This window comes from Sphaeramia orbicularis, chromosome 16 (genome assembly GCF_902148855.1).
Source record: "Sphaeramia orbicularis chromosome 16, fSphaOr1.1, whole genome shotgun sequence".
NCBI classification, from domain to species: domain Eukaryota; kingdom Metazoa; phylum Chordata; class Actinopteri; order Kurtiformes; family Apogonidae; genus Sphaeramia; species Sphaeramia orbicularis.
Window position 1 is genome coordinate 51,018,507 of NC_043972.1, and position 20,651 is coordinate 51,039,157.

A 20,651-nucleotide genomic window follows, 5' to 3' on the forward strand; every position below is an offset into this window, starting at 1 on the left:
GGTTTTTATATCAGAACAGAGAAAACTAAATAAAAAGTGATTTTTTTCAGTCAAATATGTCATTAACTGATCATAAATCAAGTGGATGTTTGTGACTTTATGGGTTAAAAGTTGCGTTAGTTTAGTAAGATGGGGATGAAAAAGTCTTTATAGTAGGGATGTCCGATATTGGCTTTTTTGCCAAAAACCAATATGCCGATATTGTCCAACGCTTAATTTCCGATTCCGATATCTACCGATATTGCTGCCGATATATGTGGGATATTAAACTAATTTTAGGTAACATCACATATCTCCTGTCAGGGAATTAACTCATCATGCCTAATTTTATTGTGATGCCCCATTGGTTGGATTCTCAAATGCAACAAGGCTTTTAAAATGTAAACACTCTGTGCAAAGAATACATTCTTCAACTTAACTCTTTCCCTGCAGTGAGTTGGTAGCCAGCGCCAGCCTTTTTGGTCATTTTCACTAATCTTTGGAGGCTGACTGAAAATGTTGTGTTAGGAGTATGTGAACACTGAATACATCAAAAGAAAGAGCAGAACTTCAACTTTTAAACACAAGAAACGATTTTATTCTATCTTCATTCGTTCCTGAGATATGAACATTTGAATATTGGTCATTTTCAGGAATAATCTGAATTTTGAGCAAAAAACTGAGAAAACGGCATTTTTTTCCCAAAGATATTGATTTTCAAGATAAAATTGATTTCCTATTTACATTTTTGACTCTTGCTCATTTACTAACAGTAACACTGTATTCCAAATCACAAAATAAAATAATAATAACAACAATAATAATAACAAACAGCTCTAAGATATCCCATCATTCATTCATTCATTCATTCATTCATTATCCTCTGCTTTATCCGGGGCCGGGTCGCGGGGGCAACAGTCTAATCAGGGACGCCCAGACTTCCCTCTCCCCAGACACCTCCTCCAGCTCTTCCAGGGGGACCCCGAGGCATTCCCAGGCCAGCCGAGAGACATAGTCTCTCCAGCGTGTCCTGGGTCTTCCCCGAGGCCTCCTTCCAGTGGGACATGCCCGGAACACCTCCCCAGGGAGGCGTCCAGGAGGCATCCGAAACAGATGCCCGAGCCACCTCAGCTGGCTCCTCTCAACACGGAGGAGCAGCGGCTCTACTCCGAGCTCCTCCCTGGTGACTGAGCTCCTCACCCTATCCCTAAGGGTGCGCCCAGCCACCCGACGGAGGAAGCTATTTTCGACCGCTTGTATCCAGGATCTTGTCCTTTCGGTCATGACCCAAAGCTCATGACCATAGGTGAGGGTAGGAACGTAGATTGACCGGTAAATCGAGAGCTTCGCCTCTCGGCTCAGCTCCTTCTTCACCACGACAGACCGGTACAACAACCGCATCACTGCAGACGCTGCACCGATCCGTCTGTCAATCTCACGCTCCATTCTTCCCTCACTCATGAACAACACTCCAAGATACTTAAACTCCTCCACTTGGGGCAAAGACTCACCACCTACCTGGAGAGGGCAGACCACCTTTTCCCAGTCGAGTACCATGGCCTCGGATTTGGAGGTGCTGATCCTCATCCCGCTCGCTTCACACTCGGCTGCAAACCGCCCCAGGGCACACTGAAGGTCCAGGTTTGATGAGGCCAACAGCATAATGTCATCTGCAAAAAGCAGAGACGAAATCCTGTGGTCCCCAAACCGGACCCCCTCCGGCCCCTGGCTGCGCCTAGAAATTCTGTCCATAAAAATTATGAACAGAACCGGTGACAAAGGGCAGCCCTGCCGGAGTCCAACATGCACCTGGAACAGGTCTGACTTACTGCCGGCGATACGAACCAGGCTCCCGCTTCGGTCGTACAAGGACCGGACTGCCCTTATAACCAAGTGCATCCTGAAAATGCTTCCAAAGTGCTATCCCATCATTACACAAAATATTAGAGGAATCTACACCAAACTTTAGACCAAACATCTTCTAAAGCACCAGGTTCTTTCTAAACTTTTCCTTCTAAACATTTACATACATCAGTTATAAGTCTTCCACATATTAGTCTAGCTTTTTGATATAAACACTTCAATATTCCTCATTTTCAAGAAAAAAAGAAACAAATGCACTGTAGATACAGTGATGTAATACTGTAGATTTCTGGCCTTTCCTGGGCTGTACCACGTCCTCCTGTTGGACCACCTGCTGTGTTTGAGCTGTAAATAATTATATGGACATCTAGTTATTTATCTATGTATGAATTTATTTATTTATTTCATACAAAAGCCAAATCAAACAGTGTCTTACCTGTGTCCCCGCTGACATTATACAGCTGAATCTGTTCTGCGTCCACAGTCTGAATCTGAACTCACTCTAACAGATGAACACTAGCTGTCCTTTGTCTTGTCCCATGTCTGTGTGTCTGTCTTCTCCTTGAATGTCCTCTAGAAATGTTTCTTTTCTCTTCCTCCTGTCTGTCATTTTCTCCGTGTCGCTCCGTGATCCCCCACACACACACACACATACACACACACACACACACACACACACACTTCGTGTCGGACCTGAGCCGATCCGTGTTTCCCGTGTTCCGTGTCCGTCTCCCTCACCTTCTATTTCTCCGTTTCTGTCTCTAAATCAGGCATGTCCAAAGTCCGGCCCGGGGTCCAATCATGGCCCGCGGTCAGATTTTATACGGCCCACAGTTTCAGTTTTAGAATGTACTATTTATGGCCCGCTTGGACTGTTGAACCGAGAACATGAATCATAAAAGGTTCAAAATGCAGTTTCTCCTTTCACCTCATGGTGGCAGCACCACTCTAACTCTATCGGGCTCTGTGACCTTGCCGTGAACCCTTTTCACTAATTTCTAACCGTGGCGCCTGTAAATAAAAAAGGAAAGTTGACAGTGAGGGCCGCCGCTTCCAGGAGAGATGGGAATTACATTTTTTTTTCACTGAAAATCGAGGCAATTGTGTTTGCCTAATTTGTCAAGAGACTGTTGCCTTGTTTAAGAATTCAATGTAAAGAGACACTAGCAGACGAAACATGCTAACGCATACGACAAGCTATCAGGGAGTGAGCGTTCCGAAAAAGTGAAGCAAATTCAAGCTGCTTTAAACTCACAACAGTGACTCTTCATGTGAACCTGTGAGTTCAATGAATTCGCCACCAAGGCAAGCTACCAAGTTGCCAGGTTAGTTGCCTATAACTGCTGGTGTTATGTACTTATAGATGTGACACAAAATATTACTTTCTGAATGAGTTTGTGAAAGACAAGAGTAAGAGTCATATGTTTTCATCTGAAATGTTAACAGACTTTGCATTACGGAGTAATATATGAGTAATGATTACTCATATAAGTTATGTGTAAAATGAATGTGGGGTTAAGATTTTTATCAACTTCTTGGAAGTTTAAGATACTCCACACAGTTTGTTCTATGTTATCTGTCTCCAGATGTGAAAGGAAGGCAGAATTGTTTTTTTTTTTTTTTTTTTTTTTTTTTTTATTTGTTCACACCTGAGTTGCTCAGATTTGGTTACATTGCCATTTAAAAAAATGATATTGTGACAATGAAAATAAAATTGTTGTGGAACAGCGCATTTATATGTAATTTTTACTGTTTAAAAAATGTCCGAAGGGACCACTGGCCCCTGGCAATCTCCACATTAACAGATCTGGCCCTCTTTAAAAAAAGTTTGGACACCCCTGCTCTAAATGGTTCTTCTGTAGCTCCATCACATATTGAATTGTCAGACTCTGTCTCCATAATCATCTTTAAGGCTTTTGAAACTGCGCGCAGTTCCTGCAGTCTGCATTTCCTCATTCAGTGACTGCCGCTGTATGCGTTACCATGGGATACGGAGACTCCAGTGCGAAAACGTTAAACCCGGTCCATCATTTTTCCGAAAAAGCTGCTTAATTGTTTGTTTTTGGACTAAGGAAAGTAATTCACATGATCCGCAACAGCTTCAACTACAGTATAACAGTGAAAACACGGAGTGACGGAAAATCTCGTCATTGGCGAAGAAAGAGTTAAGTTGTGGAAAAAATGTCATATTTATTTATTTTCTCTCCCTCCCTCCATGAGTCTATTACAGTGTGGCAACTCTACTGTACAATTTTGAAAACTGCACATTTCTTTCAGCTACAAACAATGCTTCATTTACGCGTCGGTAAATGCCGGTGAGATCAAGGCATTATTTTATCGGTTTTAATGATAGGCAAAAAAAACGATACTGATATTCACCGATATTACATTTTTATGCCAATATCGGGCTGATAAGATCGGTGGGCCGATATTATCGGACATCCTTACTTTATAGTGTAGTAGACTATGGGAATTGTGTAAACTTTTGTATTGCTTTGATACAAAATGCATTCAGTCTCTACTTCAATAAAAATACATTAAAACCTCTCTGTAGATGGAAAATAATGACATTTTGATGAACATATCAAACTACATGCATAAAGAAGGACCAGTTGTTCTGATTTTTACCTCTGATTTTAGCTTTTTGTTTGCAGTCGTGTTACCATCTACACAAAGCAGTCATGTGTACACTGAAATGTTGATGTATATATTCTTTATATATTTTTCACTACTGCTGACTATGCATTACCACAAGAATTCCAGTTACCTACTGTCTGTATCTTCTGTATATTACTTCTTTGGCTACTTTGCTTCAAATATCTGTAAGTGACTGACACATGGATACAATTTGATGAGCTAACAATTTACTTGTTTACAAGACAAAAGAGAATCTTGGGTAAATGTTTCAGGAAACGTTGTAAATGATCAAATCCTGTAGACAGGATGGATCAGTTTTAAGGCAACAGTACATTTATACATTTTTATATAATGAGTTGAAAATAATATGCACAGTGTAATACGGCAGAACATCCCATTTTCTTACATTAGGTCATGCCAGACATTTTTAACCCGACCCCCAAAAGGGAGGCAAGGGGTATTGTTTTTGGTTCGGTTTGTTTGTTTGTTAACACTTTAGCGCCAAAACTATTGGTTGAATTCATTCCAAACTGAGTTTATAGATTGCCAGTGACCCAGAATAGGAATGGTTACATTTTGGGAAAAGTAGGTCAAAGTTAAAATTTTTTACGGATTTTTAAAGTCTTTTTTGTTCTCCCATTTACTTATGACGGGCAAAATTTCAAATGTCTATAAAAACATCAATTTTGTTTAAATTTACTTCAAACTTGGGACATATATAGAGCCAACTGATAAACTGACATCAGCACACGCATAGGCATGATGACCTCAGCTGGATTGGTGCCAAAATAAGCTACAATACGGGCAAGGGGTGGGGTTTGTTGTGTCTGGCACCACTTGTTTGTGATGTTTTGTAATAGAAAACAAAACTGCAAAACTACATAATACATGTATTGGTATTGTACTCTGCTTCAAGTAGACTGTGTTGGAAAGTGTGAAAAGGGTTGTCCAAAAACTTCAACAGTCAAACTACATCTCTACTAGAGACATAGGTGAACAAATTCTATCAACTAAACAAAACACTATGACTATTCTATTCTATTTTAACTGAATGTTATTGCAGTTACTCTGTTGCTAACATTAAATGTTTGTTTCACAGAGGCACAGACGGAGAAGAGAAGCATATAGTGCGTTCTTGGACCGTGTGGAAGAAAAACTCTCCAGAAAATGGAAAAACAGATGATGACCTCATATTAGTTTTATATTGTACAGTTTATCCGTCTGAAAAACAAAAGCCAATGTGGGTATATCGGAATGTGACAAAAAGTAAGGGCTAACAGTTTTAGTGTTGTTTCATGTATACATCTAATAAATGTTTAATACTTTGATCACCTTCAGTATAATGGTCCTTTAACTCATCTTGTGAAATAGAATAGAATAGAATAGAATAGAATAGAATAGAATAGAATAGAATAGAATAGAATAGAATAGAATAGCCTTTATTACCTCTGCCAGGAGGTACTGTGATCGCTTTGCTTTGTGTGTTTGCGTGTTTGTTTGCGTGTTTGTTAGCAGCATAACTCAAAAAGTTATACATGGATTTTCATGAAATTTTCATGAAATGCTGATACTGGCACAAGGAAGAAATGATTAAATTTTGGTGGTGACTGGGGGGGGGGTCATCAGATCTGTCTTGGCAGAGGTCTGTGCTCTCCGAGTGTTTTTCTTGTCTTCATTGTATATGCAATGGAATTAGGAGTGCTACTCCAGTCAGTGAAATGTATTTCTATGAACTGAAATTTCTATAAAAATAGTGCATTTGTGTTTGGATAAATATTGAATAAATATTGCATTGCTATTGCAAGAACAGAGCATTTTGCATTAACTACAGACGATTATTGCACAACTTATTGCACATAATTTACATATACTGTTTTTTGAGAGTTCTTTGTTTCTGGATTTTTTCCATATCATGAGCTCTTCATTTATCATAAGTGTGATTGGCAAAAGACAAAAAAGCAGGAACATATACAGTGCACCTACTAGGGATGCAACGATACAGGTAGCCCACGGTGCGGTCCATATTGTGGTTTTTGGGCCACGGTTTCGGTTGGGTTTCAGTAGTGTTTTGTGCATAAAGAGAACTGTTTTTTTTCTCCCAAAATTATATTTTTATTTTGCTTGTCAGCAAAAGCTGAATTTCACAGTAAGAACAAATTATATCACTGTACTGAATAAAATAATACTTTCTTATTCCTTGACTACTTGTACACAGTAGTATAAAACAAACATGTGCACACGTAGGGCCCAAAGGGTGCTTGAGCCCCTGCTCTTTTTGCCTCATTGAAAAAAGTTCTGGAGGAGGTGTCTGGGGAGAGGGGAGTCTGGGCATCCCTACTTAGACTGTTGCCCCTGCGACCCGGCCCCGAATAAGCAGCAGATGGATGGATGGATGGATGGATGGATGGAAAAAAGTTGCCTTTTTATTTTTTTCAAATAAATAAATTCCTGTTCTGCATAAGGAGGTAAAGGAAAATGGCGATATAAAAATGCCACTGTTATTGACTGTACGCATTTCCTAGTAATAGCATGTGACGGCATTTTACGTGTGTTGAGTCTAAAGCCCCTTTTACACAGCACTTCTGCTGCGGGAATATTTCACCTTTAATCCAGAACGACGTCTGTGTAAACAAAATGGTGGGATCATTTGGTCTCATCTTTATTACCATCAGGAGTTATTGTGATCGCTTTGCTTTGTGTGGTTTTGTTTTGAGTGTTTAGTTGTTTGTTTGTTAACAAGATAACTCAAAAAGTTGGGGATAGATTTTCATGAAATTTTCAGGAAAAGTTGATACTGGCACGAGGAAGAAATGATTAAATTTTGTTGGTGATTGGGTGTGTGTGTGTGTGTGTGTGTGTGTGTGTGTGGGGGGGGCAGATCTGTCTTGGCGGGGGTCTGCGCTCTCCGAGTGCTTTTCTTGTTGTGACTTTGTAATGCCTCTGGAGGTAGTAACAGAGCTATGATAAAGATGGATCATGATTCCGGAATGCTCTGTAGAAGGAACACCTCTCGTTCTGCAACTAAGGTGTGTTGTTTTGATGGCAGCGACCCCCATCGCAGGAGAGATGGTGGGCCCATATGGAGGCACTGGCAAGATTCTTCATTTTCACCTGGGGCATAAAGCTGGTTGTGGTGTGCACAAAGCCAGGCTGGCATGAAGCCAGTTGTGACGGGCACGACGACGGCCACAATGGGCACAAAGCCAGCCGTGGTGGGTTGCAGAATTCATTCCAGTGCCTCCGTATGCACCCACTGTCTCTCCCACGCCGGAGGGACTTAAAAATGAGTGCTGCGTCACAGCCCCTTTGATTCCGGAACGCAGGTCCGCGGTGTAAAAGTTCTGCCTGTCTCACCTCTGTTACACCTTTGGCTTGGCTGTGTAAATCAGTCAATGGTGGAAAAAAGGTGGGATCACCATCTCACCTTTTCTTCGGGATCTCTGTGTACAAGTGTCTTAAAGCCACTTCTCTGTCCGCTGTCTGTCACTGAGGGGTGGGGCTTCCCCGCACTGCGCACTCACATGCATGTTCAGAGAGAGAGAGAGAGACAGAGAGAGAGAGAGAGAGAGAGAGAGAGAGAGGAGAGAGAGAGAGGAGAGAGAGAGAGAGAGAGGAGAGAGAGAGAGAGAGAGAGAGAGAGAGAGAGAGAGAGAAGAGAGAGAGAGAGGGCTTTCGCCTGCCTGGGCAGGCACACACACTCAGTGGCCTGTGAAGCAATATATAAAGCAACAACACAAAATCAATTCCAAAACCAAAAACTTGCGGTCCATAATGGTGGATTGTCCCATGCAGGGTGGGCTGAACGGTTCGGTATTTTACATTCCCATACAGGACCGTTGCATTTCTACCACATGTCCAAAACCCTTAGAAAACATTAGATAATCTTCTGCAATGATTGCAGGCTCTTTGGTGGAGCTCTGCTTTCATCATGACAAATGAATGGACTACTTGCATGACACTCATGACATGAAGACATGAATCAGAGGCAGCGGTGAGCGGTCATTATGTTTACCAATAACTCCCACTCCCACCCCAAAAAAAAGCAGATTTGCATGATTCACGCAAAGCCTTATTTTCAGGTTGGAAAAGCTGGAAGAATCACACCCCTGATTACCTCCACTAGGAGGTATTGTGATCACTTTGCTTTGGGTGTTTGCGTGCGTGTTTGTTTGTTTGTTAGCAGGATAACTCAAAAAGTTATGGATGGATTTTCATGAAATTTTCAGGAAATGTTGATACTGGCACAAGGAAGAAATGATTAAATTTTGGTGGGGGGCGGGGGGGACAGATCTCTCTTGGCGGCGGTCTGTGCTCTCCGAGTGCTTTTCTTGTTTATGTTATGCTAACATCGTCTGTCACACATTTGTATTAAACTGTTTTACTATGGAATCAGCCCTGATATCATATGTATTCCCCCAACACCAGTTCGGGCATATTAAAAACATACCTTGTTGGGACACTGAAATAATTTTGTGGCATCAATAAAACCATCTTCATCTCCTGAGACGGAAAATCAGTTTTTAATTACTTTTTCATTACTACTGACCATCATGCCTGTTGTTGCAACTGTGCATCATACCCAATTTTTCTATCTACTTTATTTGTTATAGTCAAATTAACCAGCTCCACTTAAATTAGTATCTGTTTAAATGGAAAAACACAAACTATTTATTCAAATTATTTATAATTTTTTAAAAATATATTTTTATATAAATTCAGGTGTTAAAGGGATATTTGTTCTTGGGTAGATTGGGTTTTTGATGCCATTAATTTAAATACAGCTCATGTCTTTATTAAGTGTGGAAAGGAAACATTTAATGTGACATGTAATGTGTGTTGCCTAGTCATTAACCTCACTTTTTTTGATTCCTGGGTCACAGTACTCTAATAAACATTTGAAAAGCCATGCAAATAATCAGATACGTGGTCAGTATTTTGTATGACTGTGCTGTTGTTAGTGATGGGAGTCTAAACACAGTTGTGTGCATGGACATTTGTGGTGGCACACAGTGGAAATGTAGCATGTGCTGAAGGTCATCCTGCCACATGATGAAGCCCACTGGTCCACTGACAGCTGCTCCTTCGATGCCCCAACAATTCTAAACACGTGAAGCCTGCACATGTTCAGAGCATATCTAAAATACTTGCACACATGTGTTTAATGAGTCAACTGTGTCTGTTCATAACTCACACTAAATATAAAATGGACACATATCTAAGGGGAATATCAGTCATACTGTGAGTTTGCATTTAAAGGCTGCCATTTGCTTTTTAAATCCACTGTTATGGGTTTCTAATGCTGAGCTATGAGATACTCCATCTAGTAAAAACAGCAGAGCAAAAATGCTTTGAGTGTGTCTTTTATGTTTGACAAGGAGTCAAAATGTCTAAGCTTATAATAACTGAAATAATATTAATGTACATTCCTTCAAAGGAAATTGTATAAAATAATATACATCACATTTCAAGGGGTTTAAAATTGTACTGATATATGTGTAAGTGTTTGCCCATTCGTAATAAAACCCCAGAATCTCTTTATTTTGCAATGTGTTTATGGTGACAGTTGGATTCTGCTGGGGTGGACACCAAAGGTACTATGTAACAAACACATCATGAATTTGGTCTTAGATTTTCTGTGTTACCTAATTTGTGCTCAGAAACTGCAAGACAAATAAGCCATTAAGAACAAGTCTCCAGACATCAAAATGTTAACCTAAGTGAATGTACAAATAACGTACAATATGATTAATCTTTTATTATATAGTAAAGTATTATAAAATATGTACTTTACAGAATGAAAAATAAATCTACTCAACATACAGAAAGGCAAATATTGTTATAATACTATACCAATTTTATACTATTATGTCTTTCTAGTGAACCCATTTAGGAGCATCTTAATGTTGTGGTTTACCGTTTGTGCAGTAGGTTACATTAGGTTACCTGGGAAGCTTCCTCAAATGATGAGTCATGACACAAGTGGTATGTGTATTTGTTCTGAAGGAGTCAAGAACTATTCCTTTGGAGAGATGTGCCAAGGAAACACAAAAGAAGTTCACATATGGCCCTGATTGTGTTAAGTTTGAATTCAAGGATAATGATGATAGAAAGAAACAAAACCCCAAGTGTTTGCACGTAAGACCATGAAATCATTAATTATTAATCACTCATTAATGAGTGATGTCACTCATTTATTATGCATGTGTTCAAATTATGACAGTATGTTTTATTGGATTTGATGGTATCACATACTTACACAATATGTACAGAAGAACCGAAATAATTAATCGACCCGTGTCGATTAAAAAAATTATATGATTAAAATTTTCCTGAATTGAACCTTTGTTTCCTTAATTTCGTTGTCGCTAAAAATTTATTTCAATCCAACATTACAAATATTTGACTTTATTTTTTTCATTTGTGTTATATTGTTAGTTCCATCTCAATTAGTAAGTTAGTGAGTTGGATCCAAATGTGTTAAAGATTGTACTGCACATATTGTTTGTAGACGTCATTTGACTTGTTTGTTGTTGCTTATATATAACGATTTTTTATAAATACTTTTATGCTTTTGTTCTTGTTGTTATTGATATATAGATATTACTTTTACAGTTACACTTTTTGTGGTTGCTGCTGCTTCTGGAATAAAGGACAAGTTGTTTGTAATTTCAGACATGTCTGTTTCATATTTTTACTATTTTATTTTTTTTCGCCTATTCAAATAATGATTTAATTGAATCACATAAAATAATCAGACAGATTAATCAATTACAAAAAATATCAATAGTTGCAGCTGTAATTTACAGCATGTTTATGAAAACTCTAAAAGTGGGTCTCAACTTAATGACTATGGGAAAATGTGAGTCCAAAAGTGAGACCAGTGAGACGAAGCGAGACATTTTACCACATATATATTGTATGAAAACATTGACTTTGTGATAATTTATGTTACATATTAATTTCAGCACCCTTGATATCAATTGTGTGTTTTAATTGTGACAAAACAGATTATTATCTAACTATGAATGAAAATCAAACAGATTATGTAAGGCAGTAGCTGAGTGAAGGCCAGCTAGTGTTTGCTATCTGTCATGCATGCTGGGCTGCAGTGTGCGTGGAGAGCCTTCCTGCTTCTCTGACCAATCATTTTAAACAAAAACACGCGGTTGGAAGGTCGGGGCGGCGCTGTTTCTGCACAGGAGCGACCAACTTTCCCCCACAGACAGAGAGAGAAAGGGAAAACACGCCAACTAACCCGTCTGAATCAACGGTAAGCTTGAATTTCACTTAATCCTACTGCTAACATTAGTAAGTACAGTATGACCTGCGGCTTATCAATACAGACGTAAGTTTGTGGTGTGGGTTTCGTTTGGGAGCCTTAATCAGAAACTCCTGAATAATAATGATGAAGCCATATGCGCTAACAACTCCCAGCATGCATTTCTGACTCTTAGGATACAGTCACAGCTAAAAGAGAATTGAGGAGACAATTTTTCAAGTGTTCGCATACAGTTATTAAATAACAGGATAATATGTTATCTTTATTTATGCTCCGAGCAAAAGCCACAAATTGATGAGATGGGATCTTTTTTGTCCAGTCAGTTAATATAAATAACAAGCCTTTGCCAATAACATTCTTAACAAGTTAGCTTAATGTGACACAATTGTCTCTATGAAACGTATTAGTTATTTTTTTAAATTATATTTTATGTCATAACGCAACTGCTATTCAGATAAAATAAGAACTGCTACAAATAATCACCTGTAGCCCAACATATATTTACTGTAAAAGTAAAATTGACCAGGCAGTACGTTTTAAGTTAGGTTAAATGCCATAAAAATGCTATTTATAAGTCATTTTAATATAACCTGAAATTAAGTATACCTGTGTTTTTGAAGAAAACTGAGCAGAAATTGCTTCGTTTGGTGTATTTAAAGAGAAAGTACAGGGGTACTAAGTCTAAATAAATGAAACATTGCCGTCTAATATAAAATTGTGTGACAGACAGACCGAGCAACAGGTGATCCAGATTCCCCGGCCGACGCGTAACTGACAGCTTTTACTAGCCAATCAGCTGAGAGAGATCCGTGCTTATACACCAATGAGAGCCGGCAGCAGCGTCGTTGTGGGCGGTGCCCTGGGCTGGGCACACACAGCAGTAACAGCCGCGTCATCAGCGGTAGAACTACACGGGACAGCGCGAGGACGCACTGGGAGTGCTGGAGTGTTTCTGGGAAAATTACCGAAATACGGAAATATACCGAGGGTGACTTTTAGAAGGTGTAGACACAGGAGAGGAGTGTGTTCGAGTTTAGGACTTGTGTTGTGTTTTCTCTACAGATGGCTTTGTCGGGTAGGTAACACACGGGAAATGCAGTGAGGTCTGTGTGGATCTGTTCACCTGTAATGTGAATTAATGTTGGCCTGATTCGAGGTGATGACAGTAATTACAGGCAAAGATATTAAAATAGCAGACAGGTCATGCAATATAATTACCTTGTGTACAATTTAATTACTGTAAACAGTATGGACAACTTATCCAGAAAATCTTGTAATTGTATTTTTATAGAGGGTTTTAATATGTATATTTAGGTGTGTGTGTATAGATATATATACAGGGGATAGATAGATAGATAGATAGATAGATAGATAGATAGATAGATAGATAGATAGATAGATAGATAGATTATACTTGCACTAACACAGTTTCCACTGGAATAATAAAGTATTCTTACTGAGTCTGAAATACTTGTCATGTAATGTACAGTGATGGGTGCTCTTATTAGTCTTATTCAGACACAGTTACACTAAATAAATATGATATTGTGTCACTTTACTTTGAGCTCACTTTAATCTGTAATATCATGTCTTGATACAGTGTGTGTTTCAAATGGTTTCATTTCCTGAAGCACCGCATTCCCATGAATGATAATAAAACTGAATGGCAGTGGTTGTAATCATAATGTCAAATAAAATATATTTAGAGTAACAGAATAGAGTAAATCTCTATTGTCACTGTTACAGGTACAATGAAAAACAGTTTAGCAACTGTGTTGTGTTTAGCAGCAGATTCTTAAAGTGCAAAAAGATAGACTGTATATAAAACTATCACACAAAATTATATTGAGAATATAGACTGAAAAATGCTGACAATATCCACATCTACAAAGAAATATTGAAAATATACAAAAGACAAGTCTATATCACAGATAGAAGAAATATATGAAACATATGAAGGATATATACAACATTTTATAAATAAATAAATAAATATGTATAAACAAGGTGTATATCCTCTATTACTTTCCCTATGTCGGTGTATTTAAATTATATATTAAATTGTTTATTATTAAATACATCTGCCAGTATCAGATGTCAGGCTTTCAGTTGGAGCTTCCTGCACAGAAATGTGGATATTTTCCTTTAACGCAGCTCCAATCAATGGCTTTATTTTAGGATTAATGACTACCCATAGTGTGGAAAGGGTTTTGCATTGGGATGAACCCACTGGGTATTGTCACCTGACTCTGTGGGCCCCTCTGAGTTTTATAGTCTCTCTAAGCCCATTGTTTTGGTTTTGTAGCCTGCAACTTTATAGCCCTGGTTCACTCGCACTATCTGAGCAACAACAAATACCACATATCTGGTGAACACAGAGGAGCATTATTTAGCTGTATTATGCAAATCTTTATGTCAGACATATATTTGTATCTTAATTTTTTTCACTGTTCATTTGAGACTGCATTTAGAATCCAGTTGTAGCTAGGGCTGGCTATCATTTAAAATGTTTGATACAGGTTCCAGATTGATGCTTTTTCATATTAGTGTAACAAAAGTCATATCTTTCTGCATTTTTCTACACTTGTAGCAATTTCATATATAATAATTTACCAATCTGATTTGTCTTAACTGAGTTTCAACTTTTGTGTTAGCATCCCCTTGAGCAGTTTTAAAATATAAAAAGTAGGCTAAACCTATTTAGGGTGACATGAAGTTGTCAGAGTATTATCACTAAATGATAATGAATAAAAGCTGCTCATGTTCACATTGACCGCACAACATAGTTTCTACAGTTCCAAAGTTTCCCCATGAATATTCATTTAAAATGATGCATGATGCAATGTTTTACAATACATTGCATCATGGGTAGTTTTTAGTATTAAGGTTGCTGGGTTAGTGACTACATTTAAGTCCGTTTAGTGATTCTTTGTCTGTTAGTACAAAAACATGTATAATTAGGCCAATTTAAGCTAAAGGAGTTAAACTTGGTACTCTACTACTGAAGAAAGTTATGAAGCCTTAAACTGAAGCAACCATGCCGTTCTCCTGTTTTTACTGAGCAATAGGGATGTTTTATATGATTGTGGGAGGTATATAGCCTAAGTATTTTTTTTTACTCATTATTACACATCTATTATTAAATTAAATTATTAAGAATCCTGCCAAGCTATTGTAAACCTTAGATGCAGCACCCAAGCCCCTTGGGGAACTGCCTAAACCAGAAGAAACTGCATTCTAATAGTTGATCTCCATTGGACATCTTTAGCAATTTTTGTTAGCTTACCGGCCGACAGGCCGTTAGCTATTGTCGTCATGCGGCGTCTGTCGTCATCGTCTGTCGTCGTCTTCTGTCTGTCGTCCGTTACAAAAATTTCAATTGTCTTCTTCTCCGAAACTACAATTCCGATTGACTTCAAACTTGGTATGCAGCTTCTTTATAATGATGTCAACAAAAGTTAGTGAAAATATTTGGATCCGGATCTGATTCTGGATTTGGTACGACTTTGAAAAATTTCCCCATTATAAGAGATAGGAAGTGGATCGATGCAATAACTCAGTAATTATAAATAATATCAAGTTGAAATTTCTACAGTACAGCCCTGATGGGGAGATGACCAAAACATAATGGCCACATGCTGATCAGGATCTTCTTCTGGATCCAGGAACTTACAGAAAATTTAACATGGGCTCTTATGGGGAAAAAAATTTCAATCGTCTTTTTCTCCCTAACTACAGTTCTGATTGACTTCAAACTTGGTATACAGCTTCTTTATGATGATGTCAACACAAGGTATTGCAATTATTTCCATCCAGATCTGATTCTGGATTTGGTGCGACTTTGAAAAATTTTCCCATTATAACAGATGGGAAGGGGACTGATACAATAAATAAGTATCGATGATATCAACTTGGAATTTGAATTTTTTACAGATCTAATTGGAATATGACCAAAACATGGGCTATTTCTGTAATATAGTAAATACACATAACTGGGTGATAATAAATGGCATCTGGATACATTTCCCAAAGCTTTTAATTTGACTGGTAAGCTACAGGACCATTGGTCCTATTTTTTTTTAGCTTTTGTAAGTTGTTTATGCATATTCTTTTTCAGTGTTTCTATATTTATTGTATACACGTATGGCAGTGATGATGGTCTGTAATTATTTGCAACTCTTAGGTAAACTTTGGGTAAACACCTTAACCCTGACAGCATTAAACCCAGGAGTGCATCTGTTGTAAAGTTATGTTAGACAGGTTAATCATCCCCATTACTATTAGGTATTATGTTGCATTCTGCTACCCATTGACACTGACATTGACAGTGTGGAGACTTGCTCCTTAGGTACTGAAATTTGGAACTGAATGACAAAGTACTCTGGTAGTTGATTGTATGTGAGCAAGTCACTTGGTGCCATAAAAGTACCAACCACAAGTATCCAATTTCAGTACCATTCCCTAAATGTAGCTTATCTGCAACTCCACCAAAGCAAACTGTCTGTGTATTTGAGTGACAATATTGTGTTTTCTGCTTTCAGGTAATTGCTGCAGTCTCTTTGGAATATAAACATCTTTGAGGATTATTATAATTATTATTATTGGATTAAGCAATCCTTCCTCATGAGGAAAGATGGGGAATGGATTGTCGGAACAACCTAATTTCCTCTCAAGTGTCCCGTTCTTCCAGTCATTTCACATTGCTATTTTGGGACTGGACTCTGCAGGGAAGACAACAGTCCTGTACAGACTACAGTTCAATGAATTTGTCAACACAGTACCCACAAAAGGTTTCAACTCAGAGAAGGTGAAAGTGTCACTGGGTGCCCACCGGACTGTAACCTTCCATTTCTGGGATGTTGGTGGGCAGGAGAAACTCCGCCCGCTGTGGAAGTCGTACACCCGTTGCACTGATGGCATCATATTTGTGGTGGACTCAGTGGATGCAGAGCGCATGGAGGAGGCAAAGACAGAGCTCCATAAAATAGCAAAGACCTCAGAAAACCAAGGTGTGCCCCTGCTGGTAGTTGCTAACAAACAGGACTTGAGACATTCTCTGGGACTGGATGAAATTGAGAAGTTGCTAGCGCTGAAAGAACTGGGGCCCGCTACACCTTGGCACCTGCAGCCAACCTGTGCTATCATTGGAGATGGACTCAGGGAGGGCCTGGAAAGACTCCATGATATGATCCTGAAAAGGAGAAAGGTGCTTCGCCAGCAGAGGAAGAAGAGATAAGTTCAACAAGAGAAGGACTTTTCTGCTGTTTTATGTGAAGGAAGTGTATAGATTGATGTCCTGGATGGATTCAAGCATCCACATCAGGTCCACAGTCAACCTGCTGAGTTTTATCAGTCCTGAACTGAGCTTTAGGATCCTCCCGGCCTTGGGTTGTGTGTTGAGCTGTTGATCAGGAAGTGACACATAGAGGAATATGGTATGAAGATGAAGATGAAGTGTGGCTATAATGAGTTTATTTGATGGAAAAAGCACAGAGGGTTTGGGGTCCGGAAGGATGATGCAAGTTGTTTTTAGGGCAATGTGTGATTTCATAAATGACTAATGGCTGTTGCAAACTATATTACCAAAAATTAATTTTAAAAGAGATCAAAAACTCTAGGTAAAGGATGGTAAACAATTATTGTTCAACCAGAATGGCAGTGAAATTATCTCCAGTTTTCCCTATTTTATAAAGTATTGTAATTGTTTTCTACACTGGACTTTTTCTGTAAAAGACATGTATTGTATGTTACTGCTTTGCTATTATCCCTAATTAGCTTGCTGTTTTATATCTCTCAGATTTTTTTGTAAAGCACTTTAGATAATTACTTCACTTTGAGTTTACAGTTTTTCAGTAGGGCATACGTTTTGAGAAAAGCTGAGCAGATGCTTTTTTAGTTATTTGTCAGTTGAAAGGTTATGCATTATTGTGTTTCAAATAAAACATTTAGAGCAATATTGACAATAGTATGGAGAGTATTATTATTTTCACTGTTTTAAGACTAGGACTTCTGCTTCATGTGGGGAATAAGATTGAACTTTCCAAAGCACGAATCTTTACACTGAAGGTAACTGAAACAAAGACGGGGTTGCACCAGTAAATATAACTATGTTTCACCAAATTTTAAAGCATAAAATAAAGTTTAGTTTTTACCCTAACCCTAGATTAAAAGTTTACTACGTACATTTCCTTGTGATTGTGTGAAGTTTTTTTTTTTTTTTTTTTTTTTTTTTTTTTTTGGGAGAGTGTGTTGTGCTGGAAGCTAGTTGTAGACTTAAGTCAACTCCATTTCTATGCCAATGGTAACCAAAGTTGTATAGTGTTACTGCTGTAGAAGAGCATGAGCAAAGCATTGAGGCACTTGCGAATGAGCTTATCTTTATCTAAAGCTTCCATCACCAAAGCTGTAAAATAGAGAGTAGTATTAACTTCATACCCATGCTGGTAGCTGTTTAACTTTTTGCATATCAGCAAAGAAATGTATGGGTCAGAATTAAACCAACTGCTTTATATGTCACGGATAAATTTGTTATAGACTATTTCAGCAAGTAAATTGTAATGGTGCTGAACAGGAAGACTGGACCAACAGTGAAAGAAATCCAGCCGTTTCTCCCTAACTTTACTGTTTTTTCTTCTATTATGTGGCCACTTAAAGCCATTATTTCAGCCAAGTTTTACACAGAGAAATTAGCTTTCCTACAAAACCCTACCATGAGAAGGCTTTCTAGCTAATGAGTAAACAATGTAATGAGGACAAATGAGAGTGTTTAGCCATGGTGTGCAGGCTATCCAAATTTTTAGCTAGCTAGTAGACTATATAATACTTTATGTAGTAATTGAGATCAGCCAAACGCCTACTTTTTCCCAGTTGTTGTACACTTAGTAGGCCCCAACAGTACTTTAATTAATGTGCTTAAAATAATTTGGTGAGTGTGTATCTATGTATTGGTTGAACTTCATATCAAAAGAGTTGTACTGAACAGGTTAGTTTTTAACTGTGTGACAGCTCAGTTTATTTTATGTCAGTCATTTAGTCATTTGAAAGTTAGGCTAAAGTGATTAGACCTAATGTTAGATGAAACAAATCTGTCAGTGTAAAACCGTCTTAAGTTTGTTAAAATTTCTCAATGTTGCTAAAGTAGCAGTTTCTCATAGGTTGTTCTGTTGTAAGTACAGGACTAAGTGTACTGTAATGTGCAAGTGATGAAGCAGAGTTAAATGCAGCCTAAGTCAACTAAACCTGTAATTATCGCTTGAAAAAAGTGTTTAACTGACTTCCACAATGATTTTGTCGAAACAGCGGAGGCATGCAACCTGAAACATAAAGTCGAGAGATTAGTAGACATTTACTTTGTAGGCTACCACCTGTACTGAAAACCTTGACACAATACTGAGTTAGCATTTTTCTCTCCAAATAGATTCACTGTGCCTCATTATTTGCATGATGTGGAGGGAACTAAATAAATACAGAGTGGAAAAAGTGCTATGTCTCAGTCTACAACATTATAAACAAATGCATACATGGAAAATCATTCAAAGCACGCTTACTGAAAAGACATCAAGCTGCTGCAGTAAAAAGAGTTAAAGAAAGACAGTGATACATTGTGGGATGGACACATCCTCAGGACTTGAATGAATGCTGTCAGGGCAGTCTGGAGGACTGAATCCAGTCCAACAGGCTGGGGCAGGAGGCTCTAAACAGGGAGGCAAGGGGGTTTTGCTGGGTATTTTTGGGACTGAGATGGACTGATAAGTAGCCTAAAAGCATTTGCTGTCCAATTCCTTTGGAACAATTAGTGAGTGTAAGCCCAACATTTCATGGCAGCAGCTGGGTGACAAAAATATCTGTGTGATGCAGATTGGTAGTTTGCACCATTCACTGACTGACTCACTGCATGACATCGTGCCCATATAAATATCTGTTGGACTTAAATGTGATAATTATGATACAGATGTGGGTTTTGGTGCTGAATCTCAGTGGATCTAAAATAGATGAATACTGTGAATTAACTAAAGTTCTCACACATTCTCACACAAGGTTTAGGATCTGAAAGAAGTGTATATTGGACTCTGTAACTGACTTTATGACTTTATTGACCTCACTGTGGGGAAATTGCAGTGTTTATAGCAGCAAAAATACAAAAAAAAACCCAAAGTGCAGCATCAAAGATACAGTAAATCACCAGGGAAGTTGGCATGTAAGCATTAAATCAGCAAACATTACTGTCATTAGAATGAAATGACATTATGCACTTACTACGACGTGAGTAAAACGTGCAATATGTTACTTCTGTGTGTGGTGCTGTGGTGTTATGAAGTTTGGGTTGGAGTATTTTGTGTTGTGCTGAGAGCCAGTCCTTTTTCTACTAGCTGAGTCTATTTCTGGGCTAAGAGCTAGTGTTGCACTGTTTTAACTAAATGAGCAGAACAGAGACACAGAGTTAGTACATTTTAACAGGTGACTGGCTCCCAGCACAAAATAGACTTCAGCACAAATTTTACATATGCACACAGGCATTCACACATCTTGCATACAGTCTGGTTTAGACCAGCTCAAAATGTTAAGTGTCAAGAGATTTTGTCATGTGAACTTTTGTGATGATATGATGCTATATACATAAAATTTGATTTGATTTGACCTTCAAGTACAGCAGACGATGTTTGAAATGGTATGCAATATTTTTATTTTTTTTCATTAAAATTAAAAACATGGGAACCATGAAGATCCTGGCTGGATCTAAATCCAAAACATCACCAACACACGATTTCAAACGTCTTGACAAGTCCTATTTTTGTTAAATGATATGTTATAAATTGAGAAGCACAGGTGCTTCTTCAGTGAATGTTTGCCAAGGAAGGAAACTCAAAAGGGCAAAGGCACAGGCACACATTTC

General features: G+C 38.3%; 1 protein-coding gene across 2 annotated transcripts; it reads left to right on the plus strand.

The window, feature by feature from the left end:
* Window positions 1-11,629: 11,629 nt before the first annotated feature.
* Window positions 11,630-17,940, plus strand: arl4aa (ADP-ribosylation factor-like 4aa). Of its 2 annotated transcripts, none has more exons than XM_030157304.1 (2): window positions 11,630-11,749; window positions 16,300-17,940. In XM_030157304.1, the coding sequence occupies exon 2, from the start codon at window positions 16,392-16,394 to the stop codon at window positions 16,992-16,994; it is 603 nt and encodes a 200-aa protein (XP_030013164.1). In that variant the 5' UTR covers window positions 11,630-11,749; window positions 16,300-16,391; the 3' UTR covers window positions 16,995-17,940. The 2 variants fall into 2 exon arrangements, with proteins under 2 accessions (XP_030013164.1, XP_030013163.1); XM_030157303.1 differs by lacking the exon at window positions 11,630-11,749 and adding an exon at window positions 12,644-12,833.
* Window positions 17,941-20,651: the final 2,711 nt, after the last annotated feature.

Bases quoted from the DNA above. Each gene is read 5' to 3' on its own strand.
- arl4aa (XM_030157304.1), top strand. From the start codon at position 16,392: ATGGGGAATGGATTGTCGGAACAACCTAATTTCCTCTCAAGTGTCCCG.